The following is a 15,092-nucleotide window of genomic DNA, read 5'->3' as shown; positions in this document are numbered from 1 at the left end:
CTGGAAAGAGCAGCGAGCTCAGCTAGTCTGAGCGAAATGCACATCTTCTGGGGAATAGGGTACTTTGAGGACGGAAGCAGTGGCTTGTCAGTCTGCAAAATGAACAAGAAGAAAGTGAAGTGCTCGGTGTTTGTTATAAAGCCTGCGCGATGAAGCAAGCAACTGTATTTTGGCAGGAGCCAAGGGACACTAGGCAGCAAGTCAGAATATGTGCTCAGCTTTTCAGACTAGAGCACAACTTGTGAGACCAGTTCTCCAAGCCTGGTTACTGTAGTTTCTTATTCTGTCAACTGTGGTGTTCAAAAATGAAAGATTTGCAGTTGGTTTTCTTTGAGTACTGCAAGTTTCTGTAAACCTTTGCCTTTATTTTTCTAGAATGTAATTGGTAGGAAGTGTAAGGAAGATTAATCAGTTATCTTGGAGAAGAAAAAAATAAATCTGCTCACTGCTGCAGTGAGAATTCCTCAATTTTCCAGCTTTTACTCTTCTCTTCCACCTCATGTAGGAGTATTTCAATAGTGATCCTCTATTCTATCAGGTGTATTTTGTATTATAAAATAATTTTGCATGATTTAGGTGCAAACCAGTTAGTTTTCCTGTGTTGGCTGTTTTAACAATGTTTTTTTATCCAGCCCAAGCCTCAGTCTCGGGCCTTGCTGGTGTTTCTCCTGTCCTAATTTGGACAGACAGGCACATTTCACCTGGGAAGGCACATACCCTGCATTTTCCTGTTATTTCTTAGTTATTCCTTGTCACCTGAGCGTGGGCTGGGTGAGGAGGCTTCATCTTTCTTCCTTCAGCGTAGAAGAGACCCCGCTGTACATATTTTAATTAATTTGGTTTAAGTTAACCTGTTTGATATGAAATTGCGGCAGGGGAAAAGCAACAGCTGGAAGCTGACATTGATCTTAGCTGGAAAGCAGAAACTACCAGTAGAGCCTCGGCAGGGTGCGGGTACGTCCAAGAGACACGGGCCTCCCTCCTTCGAGAAGCCAGGCCTGACGTTGCTCACACCAGTGCATAGCTGGTGCTTCGGTAGCTGCGCGTGTGATTTCTGCCACCAACTGTTTTAGATGGTTACAAAACCTTAGGTCAAATGTTATGAAAACTTTGACTTTGGCTTGAAGCCTCGCCAGTGCCAAGAGAATCTATAGGGTGCCTATAGTGCAGCGTGCACCTGGCGCAAACTCTGAGCTGAGTCGGAGAAGGGGCAAGGTAATGAGTGCACGTCTTCAGATCTTCTTGTCTGTTTAGCCTGAGGCCCAAACCCTGTAACTTCTCAGTTCTGTGACATTTGGACAGTGCTTTCCCGAATACCCTAGGGTGGTAAGGGTGCTGTGAATTCCACACTTCGTAACTGTATCTTCCTCTAATTGTTGTTATTAGGAGGTGAAACCTCTCACGATAGAGTTCAGAAGTCAGACCGAGTTACTTAAACCCCTTTCTGATGAAATACCATTTTCCCTTTCTTCTGAAGACAGACACACCCCTGTCTGACAAGAAAAGGAAGAGATGTCAGTGAATATACAACGTATTACTTAACTCAGGTAATTTAATTTGATCAAACAAAAAAAGTCAAAATTTGAGTTTGATGTAAGTTTAATCTGAACAAATTGATTTAAAAATACAGTATAAATAATTCTTAACTTATATAAAACTTGATTAAGAATTCTTTTTTTCTTTTTTTTTTTACTAACTTTACAAAAGAGCATTATTGAACATAGGAGCAAGACTTATTAACTATGGCCTTTTTGTTAAGACATAAAATATGTACACGCTCACAGTACTTTTCTTTGTGCAAAATATGTACTGACTGTACCTTTCTGTACAAAGACAATTTGAGCTTACTTTGCATAGCAGAAAAGCAACACAAAACCCACTAGATACATAACTTTGTTGCTATAATACTTCAGGTAAGCCTTTTGGAAAAATTACTAGACATTAACTTTCTCATTAAAAGCCCATTTTCATTCTAAAGCGTTAATTAAGGCTATTCCAGTATTGAGGTCTTGCCAACACGCATCCAAAACACCACTGTCCATCGTACAATCCAAGACGCGTGCGGCGTACTGCTGGTAATTATGCCTGCTAACACCTTCAGCAATTTGATATCCCAAAATTAATCTTCTGACACTTCAAGTTTTCGTTGAGGAATATACAGAGTTCCTTGAGAGATTCTGTCGGGACCATCTGAATTTGCAGACAGTGAAGGTACCGTGTTCGGCCCTCCTGGTGTGCGGAAAAAATTTTCTGTAACTGTCTGGGGCTGTGGGGGGTCCTTTGGAACACAAAGCTGGAGAGAAGAGAAAAAATTACTTTCATTTAAGGGGAAGATAAAAACCAGGTGAATTCTAGTTTCAGATGTCTGCAGGATGTTAGCAAACTAATATTTTTTTCCTGAAATTTAAAAATTTAACCACTCTTTACTGAGAATAATATACCTGTGTTCCTTGGCATATCCATAATAAACAAGTAAGTAAATAAAAATTTTTTAAAAATATAAAAATCAATTAAATACAAATCTGATTTCTCTAATACCCTCCTATCTCCTTTTTCAATACAAACAGATCTTAGGCAATACAGTATTACACCAAATATACAAACTTTCCCTGGAAAAAACAAACAAAAAGATCTTTTAAAATCCTCTATAATTCCATCCTATTAAAAAAAGCTGATAGTAAATACAAGAACTTGAGAGTAGATTAGGAGAGTAACAAGACGGAAATATAAAGCAACAAATGGACAATTTGTTACTGTCATCTCGGATCCATGTAAAACCCTCCCTTCAAAACAGCTGTCGCTTCAGATCTTGCCATCTTCCAGCAGGCTCCGCTTCCACAAGAAATAAGATACTTGTTCTTCCTTTCTAACCTCTCGATTAACCTGTACTTATGCTAGCCTTCACTGACAGCTTTTTTTGGGCAGTGCTGATTTATAAAGATAAAATAAAAAATGTTTATTTAACAACGTTATGTGCTGTAATGGAATTACTGCACTCTATTTCCCACTCAACCCACCACGGTCAAGAAGTTGCGATATATCTTTTACTTACCTTCTCCTCTTGCAAGTTCACGTTTTCTGAGCTCTGGCTAACGTTTTCTGGTTGCGAAGAGACTGGCACGTGCTGAAGAACAGGATTTGCAGGAACTCGCACGCCAGCGGGTATCAGTCCTACGTGTTGCAGCGTAAAGTTCAGAACTGAAGAACTTGGGTTTGGGGCAGAACTAGTATTGCTTGAATTGAGACAGGAGTTGCTCAGTACAGGCCCAGCAGCTATAGAAGTTGGTGACAGCATTATATTCAAGGGTGTGATATGAAAAGCAGGGATGTTAACGGCTTTCAGTTCAGATGCTGTCACTGGAATGACACCTGCAACAGAAAAATCAAGCGTTGAAGGGGATTAAAAATTGAGGCTCAAGCCACTGCGCTGTGATTTCGTTACCTCCGTAGGATGAATCAAGCCAAACAACTGTACGCCTATTTTATTTCATACTGACCAGCAATGGGTGAGCTGTAGGTAGTGTGCTGTAACGAACATATCCCAGCTTTTTCTTTGTCAGAAAAGCCTGCCTGGTTGCCATGGGTGCACTGAGTAAGAGGAATAAGATAGCCAGATGGAAAAAAGGTCTGAAAAAGAACAAGACAATACACCTTTACCTCAGACAAGTAATAAACAAAAACCAAATTTTTTTTCTCCAAAGTTGTGTCCCCTTTGCCTTGTTTTTAGTCTTTCTCCCCCATATCCCTAGGATCCGTTATTCCATGCCTGTACTTCCATCTCTCTGAAGTTAGATGAAACTGACTCAAGGACATGCTCCTTAAGGAAAGACTGCCCTACTGTGCAGAGTCAGCTGGCTCCGTTTCCAGTTGACATCCTCAGTGAGGAACTGGAAATCCATCTGGGATTAACACAGTACAACTAAAGAGAAATTCTGATATTGAATACTTTTTGTCACCCAGAAGAAACATCTGGACCCAGTAATCATCATGTCATCTCATTCTTAGATTGTGTTTTTCATAAGACAAATAGTGGAAGACAATCCTTTTGCATTTAAAAGTTCTGTTTTTGTCAACAGACCTGTTCTTTATTCAGGTTCTCTACAGTAATAAGTCGTGACTGCAGAATACCAAATTTTACCGATGAAGAGAGTTGCATGTGATTCGGTTGTAAATCGAAGTATTTGAGACTAAATATACACAAAGGACTGTGGATGTAAGGGATCTCAACATGGCCTTCATCTGCTTAGCCTTAGTGTGACCTTCATCCCAATCAAAGCCTGAAAGTCACTTTGTGTCCTCTTATTTTTGTACTTAATAGAAGTACTGCATTCCTATAAAGTAAGGTTTTAAAAGCACACCAAAAATCATCCAACCAAAGACAATCTAGGTATGTGTTTTAAAATAGCTTCATAATTTATAATCTATCGTTATAGTTTTGTTTCTTTTGCAAAGACTCCAAGTGGCGTTTTCCCAGGTAACGGAGGGATGGGCCGTGGTGTCTGACAGCGCTTACCTCATGAGCGGGAATGGCAAATGCTACAGGTATGTCTTGTTTCGTTTTGATTTTGTCCTCGTCTTCTGGAGTATCTTCTCTTTTACATTGGTCATGGCAGCCTGCTGTGTTTTCATCTAATGTTTCGGGTTTGCTCTGCCTCTCTTCCTGGAAGTTGTCTGTTTCGTTGTTCACTTGTGAGCTGCTGGAAGGTGGTCTTTCATTTTTAATGGATTCTCCCTTTAAAAAAAGTACATCCAAAACCAAAGGCAGACACTGTAAGACTTAACGTTCTCAGTTACAGGTCTACAATGATACTAACACACCTGAAAAATAAGGCAGGCAAGCTTTCTCCTTTGTCCTGAGTCCCAAGTTTGTGCTATAAAAATTTCTAGTCAATAAGACAACCAGTTCCACGTTATTCCCTCTTGATCCTCCACAGCTAGTGGATGTTTGACGCCACACGTTGTCACAACATGCCGATAGCATTTCGTGACTGTTTTGGCAAGCACAATTTAAAGCAGCCTAATAATTTGCAGAGACACTAAAACACTCAGCAACTGAGGAGCAGAAGGCAATCCAGACCCAGTTTCTCCATATGCATCAAGTGTATCTGAATCTCTTCTTCTCTTAATGTGCTGTATTCTTATGCCTACAACAATCCGGGAACAGTGTACAACATTGGATGGAAATATCTGGAAGGTATCAGGATTTTGGGACACTCCTTGTCCAGCAGCCATTGTGTGTCCATGTTCCTTCCTAATGCCTCTAAAGCCAAGAACAAATGCCAGCACCATAAGCAACCCCAACTACTCCAGAATCATTGTATAAATAGGTAAGTCCTGACATAATGTTTTGGGAGTCGCTTTATTGTGACTAACAGCTGTACACTTCGACATGTCGTCTTGGAGATAAATATTTGGAGGGGGAAGAGAGGGGAACAAGGAGAAAAATACAGCCTGATGCTAGGCTGGCCTTTCAAAGGTACGTGTTATACTGCATTCCATATATTCTGCCTGCTGTTTTGCAAATACCAGCAAGGTTGTGTGATATTTGAGTGAGAGATAGATAGATAGATAGATAGATAGATAGATAGATAGATAGATAGATAGATAGATAGATAGATAGATAGATAGATAGATAGATAGATAGATGGATGGATGTAAACAAACAAAACCCCCAAACATCAGCCAGCATGAGAAATGAATGTCATCCCTTCAAGTGTAATGTTATTTAAAACACCTACGCACACTGGTAGGCTCCTAAATCACTTTGAAAATAAGTAGGTGGCAACATCATTAAGCTATAAAATAGCATTTTAGAAATAATTGAACTTACCAGAGAAGTATCGAGGCTTTCCTCATCGCTTCTGTACCTTTTAATTAAATGATTCTCTTGTAATGCTTGTGATCTTTTAAGGCACCGCTGTGATGAAGTTTCTGATTTTATAGTCGGTCTTTCTTTAGCTGTCAAGGACTTTGTTGGATCATCTGTCGCTATTTGATTGTCCCCTTCCTCAGTGGTTGTTTTATTTAATACTTGTGAATTAATACTCTTAATTCCAGTTACATTAGCACACGGTAGAGGCTGCAACATGAAACTTGGGCTGTACGTTGTCACAGTGTGGGCTTGGGAAGGGTGCAGATATATCGCGTATGAAACACCAGAATGAGTATGAGGTAGTATTACTGGTGGGACTGAACCGTGGCTTGGAGGACAGACACCGAGCGGCTGCACGAGAGCTGACGGCTGAGAGGGTGCTGCGGCGCGAGGAGGTTCGGGCTTGGGGACCACCTCCGGTGAGGACAGGTTACATTCCAAAGCGGATCTTGACAAGTTCATTTTCATCTCTTTTGCATTCCTTAAGAACAACCCAAAACAAACAAACAAAAAGCCCAAATGTATTTTAATACCTTTGTACAGAAATGAGTGCCTTGACAAGTTATTTTATGAAATATGAAGGCTTAACATAAACTTGTACTTCTCAATCCACTAAGCAGAAAATAAGAAGTGAAAAAAATAGCCTGCAGTATCAGGGGTTACTGGTTTTTGCAGACCGTTGCCCAACTTGAACTGAGCATAGCCTTAACTTAATGGCCAGAGACAAAATAAAGCTTCTCGCTTTAACACTTGTGCAAACTTACTTTGACTGTCCTTCCAGCTGATGTTTAGCGATTGCTGGAACCTGAGCCATTTTACTTGGGAAAGCTGATAAATTTTGATCAGTACCTGGTTGGAGGGGGAAAAACAAACCAAAACTGTTAGGACATCAAATGTAGAAGTTAAATTTTGTCCTGAGGAGACTGCGTTATTTGATGTGGCATGCACATTTAATGAGAAGACACTGAGACTCCATGTTGTCCTCAAACTGCGGCCCAGACTTGATTTGATCAACTGGATGGTGGCTTATGTCAAACAAATTTTAAAGTCTCAGCTCCATCTTTTTTCCCCTCCAAAGAGGGAAACGAACATCAATAGGTGATTTTCTGGCAATTTTATGGAACAGAACTGCTTAGATAGTAAGATCTAAAGCACAGTTTCTATAACAAACCAGGGTTAGAGCAGTTCATAGGGAAAGAAGCAATATGCAGAGAATCAGCTATACCACACAAACAGCAGTTTGTAGCCAGTAAGACATAACACAAAGCCAAGAGAGATCTGTAAAAAGGGATTTAATATTTTTCTTAAACCCAAAATAGTAATATGCCACTCCTTGTGTATCCAGTGTGAAATAGGAGGCTAGAGTTGCCTACAATTTGGTCCAGATATCAATAAATATATTTACGTCGTAGCAACTGCGCAAGCTGTGATTGGGTTTGGTCCACCAAACTGGAATGAGCTTCTACCAATCACAGAGCGTACGCACTGAATGCGAGTCGTTTTAGCTTGGTTTTCACTATCAGTCTTGTAAAACCTTGGATTTACAGGCAACGTGTATTTTCCCCATTTTGTCTATTTTTGACAGATTTTAAGACATGTTTGTTGTAAGCAGGCGTACCCACACATCTGCATCTCCTGTGAGAAGACGGCAAGCCTGAATATTTAATGCAAGACTACATCCGAGTGAAAAAAAAACTTAGAAAAAGATATGTACCTGCACTTATTTTAACTGGACTGGTCGGAGCAGACTGAATCTTTCTTCTGTCGTTTTCTATACTTTTAACTAACTTTATTAGAGAAGGATGCCGAGTGAAGTTTTGCTTTCCTCTTGAAGGAAAAAGGTTTTTTGAACACTGCTCTTTGGAAGTGATCGATTCTGTAATAGGTGGGGGGCAGGTCGTAGAAGTTATTGCAAGTTTGGTATCTAAAAAGCAGAAAAAATCCCAGAAAGTAAATATGTATCATATGCAGATTCAGTAATTAAAAACGGTTATTTCAGCCTGGCTTACAATTATTGCAGTAGCAGCAGCAGCAAAATGGAAATGCAAGTCTTGCATCTGCTGTGTGGAAATACATACTGGTGTGCTGTGCTGGCAAGAACCAAGGACAGTGATGTGACGAGAAAAGACTTTCTGCTTAGTTTACTCTGTGTTTTGGTTAAAAAAATTTGACCAGAGAAAACAAAGAAACAATCAAAATCATCAGCAGAACAAAAGGAAATGACACATACACCTACCCTGAATATCTGGCAAGACCTCAGGTCCTGTCCATTTGAATGCTGGTTTTCTCCCTCTCTCCTCTGTAACATGAACTTTCTTGATAAGCTCAAGGCTACTGAGAACATTTGCTATGTCATAAAGTCTCCGAATTTTGGCTGAAATAAAATAAACAAATTTAATGTATAGCAATTCCGACTAACAAGTTAACATATATCAGATTTAAAATGTTGTAATGCCCTTTTAGCAGCTAAAAGGAAAAAAACTGTATAATTTTTCTGTAAGAACAATTTTGTGGAACGGGTATTTATACTACGAAATAACATCTCACAATATAAAGTTTATATGTAACGTAGAATGACATGGATACAGATCTAGAACAGAAAATACTGCTAAGTATATTATGCTAAATACAGAGAAAATCATTTTCAAAACAAGTTAGGTTCTGTGCAATGACCAAACCCGTAGTGAAAAATAAGTAGCTTAAAAGGCAGACACACGCATGCAATGGTGAACATGGGAACGAGGGGGAAGGGACACGCCAAAATCCAACAGGATCGTGACCCTGCACGTTCCTGACTGCTTTCAGGTTGAGCTATTAGGGAAAGGCTTTAGGCAGCAGTCAAATTACAAGTGACTTCTGGACTGCAGAGTGAATGGGCTTAGGGCGAAGCTTCTGCTACTGAAAATTTAAAGACTAGCAAGTCGTGGAACTTGGGACTGTGCTTCTTCACCAAGAACTAGGTAAAACACGCGATACCTGAAATACAGGCACATGGATGGAATGCCCTAAAAATGGTTTTATTGCGAGAGGGACGTTACTGAGGAAGAAGAAAGAACGAAAAGAAACCAAAGCCCCCTGTTGACTACCCACCCACCCTCTCTATGTCACCAGGATGCAGTGGAAAGGAAATTATGAACTGAAACCAGCGAGGATCAGTTTCCTTATGGCACAGACACAATTCCACAAAAAAACAGCAACGGAGTCTGTCTGAGAATCAAGAAAGGGCGTCTTTTTCAATGAAACTCGTGATTAATTCTTGATCCCTCAAGAGCAGGCGCATTTTTGATTATTGTAGATGTACAGGCCTAGACCTAGAAGTACCTCTTCATTTGAATGTAGAGGAAGAGGAGGAAGTGTGCAGGCAACTGAGAGCAGGGTAAAAGAATGAAGAAATAATTGGCAGTTACAGCATTGGGTTTCACTTCCTCCCACGTGTAAGTTATTGACAGGACTTTTACAGAATTTCTTTAGATTTCCAACAAGTTAATTCTATGACCAGAACACAGATTTTCATGATTCTGGGGCATCTTTGATGAAATGAGGCTGAAATCTTTGACAGACTGCTTGAGGAAAGAGAAAGAGAAATTGTTACCAGTAAGCAGCCTCATGACACCACCTCGGGAGAGGGATTTAATGGACCTTTTCTCTCTCATGGTCATTAGGTCATTATGTATCAATGACTTATGTACAAGTGGGTCCCTGTTAAAAACTGTGCGAGGTGTTCAGTGAGTTTTTGGAGGCTCAAATATATTTATGGCAGGAAAAAGATGATGGTATTTTACACTATATAAACTAGTTCTAGAAGAGATCATTTAGCTTATATTTGATGTTCTACTTACTTTTAAACTTGCTTTTATCTAAGTCTTCTAACTGGTCTTCTCCAATCAAGATTTTAGCAGCAACTTCAAGGCTTACTATTTGAGGAGTCGATACAAGAAACAGCATCACAAATTTCTGACTCATCACTCGTAAAGACTTGTCTTTCCTGCTATTTACTGATGCTGCAGCAGAGAGGAGAAAGGATTCAAGTGACTCACCAGCTACAAATGTTTTTCAAAAACTGAAGAAACTTGTCAGTAACAATTATTTTTAAAACAAACAACACAGCAACTAGGCAGGGCCAACGTGGACTCTGGAATCATGTCTCTACATGGCAAGAATCCGGTAATTAGGTGGATACCAAGGCTGACTACAAAGAGAGAGTGCAGTGTTTCCCCAAGTACGTTTCCTATTGTCTGACAACTTGCACTCTTGAAGATGCTTAACTGCAGGTTATACGATGTGTTTAACAACCCTTAATATTTCTTCCATGAATCAAACCTAAATTAAAAAAAGAAATTAAAGGAGTAATTTATATTTGGGGCTTCTATAACATTCAATGGTAACAAATCCTGCAAACTGGATTGTGTTTGGTAGTTTCACCTGATGCCCCCTTGTTCTTGGCACTGTAAAAACAAAACATGTGCAGGAACTGAATGAATAAGAGAACTGAAAGAGTGTTGAGCACTTTTTCTCACCACAAACAGCTGTGGTGCCTTTCAGGCAGTACCATTTCAGGAAAGAAAAGGTCCAATAAACATTTTTTCCAAGTTCATAGCTATCTATCATTACAAGCACATATTATTCTTGGCATTATAGAGAATTATTACCAGCACGAAATTCCATTCCTGGGAGCTCAACAAAACACATTTCGGAATGCTCATTTGAGCCAAAAGATCTTGCCATCTCTTCGTGTCTTTCACCATCAAAATCAAATTCATGCTCATACTCTCTTTTCTTGATCATCTGAATTTGTTGGGTATATTTGTTCTCTTCTCCAACTCTTTTCAAAGCCTGCAGGGTTTTGGAGAGATTATGGCGCCCGTGCCAAGCATATCTGTTTTTGGCAAGGCGGCTCACCATGTGTAGGCTCTCTAGCACGTTCACAATATCATATATGCGTCTACGTTCAACATCTGAAAAAAACCCAGAAAGATGAACATGACATCTCTGCTATGTAAAATATGCTTTATCGTACATCTACCTGAAACATGGTTTGCACAGAGAAAGGATCAATTTCCTGTACTTCCCCCTCCTCTTAATAATTTCTAAGCTACTTTCACCAATTCGCCGTTACAAAGGTTTCCAAAAATAGCCCTCATAGATCTCACCAGCAAGGCAAATAGAACAATTCTTGCTTTAGATATGGAAGGACTTGCTTTTCCAGTTATACTCGGTTTACAGCATTCCTTAAGAAATAAAACTTACTGTTGCCAGAAGAGCCGTTAGATGGGTCTCGATACAGCTTTAAAAAAAACAAAGCATTTTTAATTATTCATTGCACCAATTTTAGATTGTCTTATTAAATATCCTTGGAAACTCATGGTACACAACTGTTTTGTAACTTGTTTTTATATGTTTGGCTGCTCACGGCTTGGATAAGTGCACTCTGTGCTGGGTTAAAAACTGGCTGAACGGCCGAGCCCAGAGAGTGGTGATGAACGGAGTCAAACCCAGTTGCGGCTGGTGACGAGTGGGGTTCCCCAGGGCTCAGTGTTGGGGCCGGTCCTGTTCAATATCTTCATTGATGATCTGGATGAGGGGGTTGAGTGCACCCTCAGTAAGTTTGCAGACGACATGAAGCTGGGTGGAAGTGTCGATCTGCTGGAGGGCAGGACGGCCCTACCGAGGGACCTGGACAGGCTGGATTGTTGGGCCTGAGCCAACGGTATGAGATTCAACAAGGCCAAGTGCCAGGTCCTGCACAAGGGTCATGAAAACCCCATGCAACGCTACAGGCTTGGGGCAGAGTGGCTGGAGAGCTGCCTGGAGGAAAAGGCCCTGGGGGTGCTGGCTGACAGCCGGCTAAGTATGAGCCAGCAGTGCCCAGGTGGCCAAGGAGGCCAACAGCATCCTGGCTTGTGTCAGCACTGGTGTGGCCAGCAGGAGCTGGGCAGGGATGGGGCCCCTGTGCTCAGCACTGGTGAGGCCACGCCTTGAATCCTGGGTTCCGTTTTGGGCCCCTCAGGACAAGAAGGACCTTGAGGTGCTGGAGCGTGTCCAGAGAAGGGCAACGGAGCTGGGGAAGGGTCTGGAGAGCAGGTCTTACAGGGAGCAGCTGAGGGAGCTGGGGGGGTTCAGCCTAGAGAGGAGGAGGCTGAGGGGAGCCCTTCTCGCTCTCTGCAGCTGCCTGAGAGGGGCTGGAGTGAGGGGGGGGGTTGGTCTCTGCTCCCTAGTAACAAAACAATAGGACGAGAGGAAACGGCCTCAAGCTGCACCAGGGGAAGTTTAGGCTGGACATTAGAAAAAGCTTCTTCACCGAAAGGGTTGTCAAGCATTGGAACAGGCTGCCCAGGGAGGTGGTGGAGTCTCCATCCCTGGAGGTATTTAAAAGAAGGGTAGACGTGGTGCTTGAGGATATGGTTTAGTGGTGGACTTGGCAGTGATGCGTTAGCGGTTGGGCTCGATGGTCTTAAGGGTCTTTTCCAACCTTAACAATTCTGTGATTCTATGGTTATTCTATTAACACGCTGTCCTTTTCTCTTTTGCCTGTTAAATTCTTGGGTTTGACTAGGCATTTTCAAATAGAGATGTTATTTTGTACAAAGTTTAAATAAAACGGACATTGTGCTTAGTGCGCAATTCATCCCTCTTCTGTGTCCCTCAATACATTCTGAAGATTCAACAACACCAAAGATTTTATAGCAATATGATTTGTAACTATTACCAGTGTTACAATTGTAGAATACTGTAATTTCATAGCTCTTTGACAAAAAAGAAGATTCAGTTTCATGTTAGCAACTCAGACTTTCCGTACATCACTGGTGTGATATAAAAATAGTGATATAAAATGAGAAAATTAAATTGTCATGGAGAGCAGAAAGTAGTATCTTGCTTTGATGTCATGATTGGACCGGAAGTTGTGGGTTCAGCTTGAGAAACGCTAGTTCCTGCCGCAAAAATCCAACCACTAATCTTAGCCATCATCTCTAGATCCAAAAAACTGCAAGTGGTTATTTATGGTATTGACAATAATTTAGATGTTTAATATGAAACATAATTCAGAGTTTCTCAAGTCAATTCACTGAAGAAACTTCAGCTTTTTAAAAGAATTGCTTGAAGAATGAAGAGTTTAAAGATGGGTTTAAGTAAGTTTGAGAGTACAGAGTAAGCATTCCAAATTTTATGGAGCAAAAATGCACCAACAGAAATGGCAGGTTATTGGCACGTTTGTATGAAGAAATATACAATAGCATATGCAGCAACTTACTGAGCTCTTCAGCTACTTCGTCAAGGCAAATGTAATTATTCTCGGCAGTGCTGGGGTAATCAGGATATCGAGCTAAGAATTTATGACACAGTAATCCTAGGCTTTTCTCTTTGCGACTCGGTTGAGATTTTTCATATTCATCTCCCGATAAGTGCTCCTACATGGAAAGGAGAAAAAGAAAATTGGAAATTTTTTACTATGTATATATAAACAGAGATATTTAACAGCTTCATTGCGAGGGCTGTCAAAGGCCCAGTGTTCTCACTTGGTTCTCAACAGTTGTGAAATAAAACCAGCGAAACGTTACCCACCATATGTAACTAGGCAATATCCTTACTTACACCGGGTAAATACTCCAAAATCAAAACTTTAAAACCATCGAGGTATGTTAATGTGTAACTTTTATACTGAATAATCAGCCTTCAGCTAACTTTAAAAAAACAAAAAACGCAAATAAAGATGACGCCTTTACAACATACCTGCAAACAGTGTTTTGCCTGCAGGACCTCACTCGTGTTGTTTGAGAGTTCCCTCCTCTGTTCTCTGCTCCTAATCTCTGGACTAGCTGCGCTGATCAGCATTTTAAGGTTCGAAGTAGGTGTCCATGGATCTGCTGGAAGGACTTCTTTAGGTTTTGGGGGTGTGGTTAGAGGGTGACAGGCAGGCTGTATCTCTGTCAATACCAAATGTGAGGTAGCTGCTTGTTTCAAAGGAGTTTTCAGTATGCTTCTGTATGGCTCAGAGGAGTGATTTTCCTACATGCCAAGGAAAAGAAAAACCGTGATGTTATAAACCAGAAGCACTATATAATCCATTTGTTGATGACGGTCAAACTGGGATAGAAATCAATTGCATTTTTCAGGTAGCTCAAAGGTCGCAGTCTTACACTGAACCAACGAACCCCTTCCTTAAAACCGTTTCTTTGATTCTTTGACTTTGCTTAAGACACGGGGCCCGCGATATTCTTGAGGTTATTTTCCTTTTCTTTCCCTCTAGGGAAAATGCCGAATGAATGTTAATTCGTAGCAGGAACTATACGGAACGACTGAACTCCCCGGTTTTTTAAATTAGAAAAAAGGACAGGGAGCCAAGAAGAAGCCCTGCTCGTTACAGACTTGGTGGGTAAAGGTCGTGAGGTAAAGTTTTAGGTACTTTTTTTAAAGGTAGAAATTAAACCGAGAGTAGAAGGCGCCCGGTTACGGCCATCCGCCGTTTTCTGCCCGCGTTCGCCCGGGATCGGGTGCCTTCGCGCCCGGAGGCGCTGCCAACGGCTGCCAACGGGTACCCCGGGGCTGTCATCGCGTCGGGCCCGGCCGGGAGGCGGCGACCCCCGGCGGGGCCTGCTCCTTGTCTCCCCACCGGAGCAGACACGGCGGAACCCGACGGGGAACCGAGGGATTACCTTGTCGCCGGTCCCCATCTCCCCGTCCGGCCGCTGCATTCTGCCGCCGCCGCCGCGCAGCCTCAGGGATCGACGCTCCCCGGTGCCGCCGCGGCGTTCGGCATCGCAGGTCCCGCCGGTTCTGCGGGGCGGGAGGACGAAAGCGTTAGCGGGGAAACCGGCGGGACGGGCACGGCGGCGGCGGCGCCCACTGTGGCCGGTTCCCGCCGCCCGGAACGTCTCGTCGCCTCCCGCCTCTGGGCCCGGCCCGCGCGCGCCCGGCGGCCCGCGCCCGCCGCCCAACGGCCCGGCCCGGCCCGGCCCGGCCCCGCCCCGCCCCGCCCGCGCCGCCCCGGCCGCCACCACACCGATTGGCCGCCGCCTGCGGGCGGGGCCCTTCCGGGATCCGGTTTAAACATTTGGCGCCAGCACCGTACCTAGAGAGCTGCTCGCTTCTGCTCCCGCTGTGGTGCTTGCTCGCTGCCCACCCTACGATGCGTGAGAGCCGGCACCCACCGGGAGCGCTGCTGCCGCCGGCCCAGCCCAACACAGCCCGTCCCGTCCCGGTGCCGTCCCGCCGCGCGGCCGCT

General features: G+C 42.6%; 1 protein-coding gene across 1 annotated transcript; it reads right to left on the bottom strand.

Moving 5' to 3' along the window:
* Positions 1–1,532: 1,532 nt before the first annotated feature.
* Positions 1,533–14,822, bottom strand: E2F8 (E2F transcription factor 8). The gene is made up of 13 exons (XM_064452869.1): positions 14,524–14,822; positions 13,601–13,876; positions 13,122–13,278; positions 10,522–10,827; positions 9,712–9,873; positions 8,109–8,246; positions 7,587–7,796; positions 6,637–6,721; positions 5,831–6,353; positions 4,514–4,732; positions 3,498–3,627; positions 3,053–3,369; positions 1,533–2,293 (listed from the first exon to the last, which is right to left on the bottom strand). The coding sequence occupies exons 1-13, from the start codon at positions 14,560–14,562 to the stop codon at positions 2,120–2,122; spliced, it is 2,736 nt and encodes a 911-aa protein (XP_064308939.1). The 5' UTR covers positions 14,563–14,822; the 3' UTR covers positions 1,533–2,119.
* Positions 14,823–15,092: the final 270 nt, after the last annotated feature.

Source organism: Phalacrocorax carbo, chromosome 5 (assembly GCF_963921805.1).
Source record: "Phalacrocorax carbo chromosome 5, bPhaCar2.1, whole genome shotgun sequence".
In the NCBI taxonomy this organism is placed as follows: domain Eukaryota; kingdom Metazoa; phylum Chordata; class Aves; order Suliformes; family Phalacrocoracidae; genus Phalacrocorax; species Phalacrocorax carbo.
Note: the sequence above shows the minus strand (reverse complement) of the source record. Positions and strands in the feature narration are given on the sequence as shown.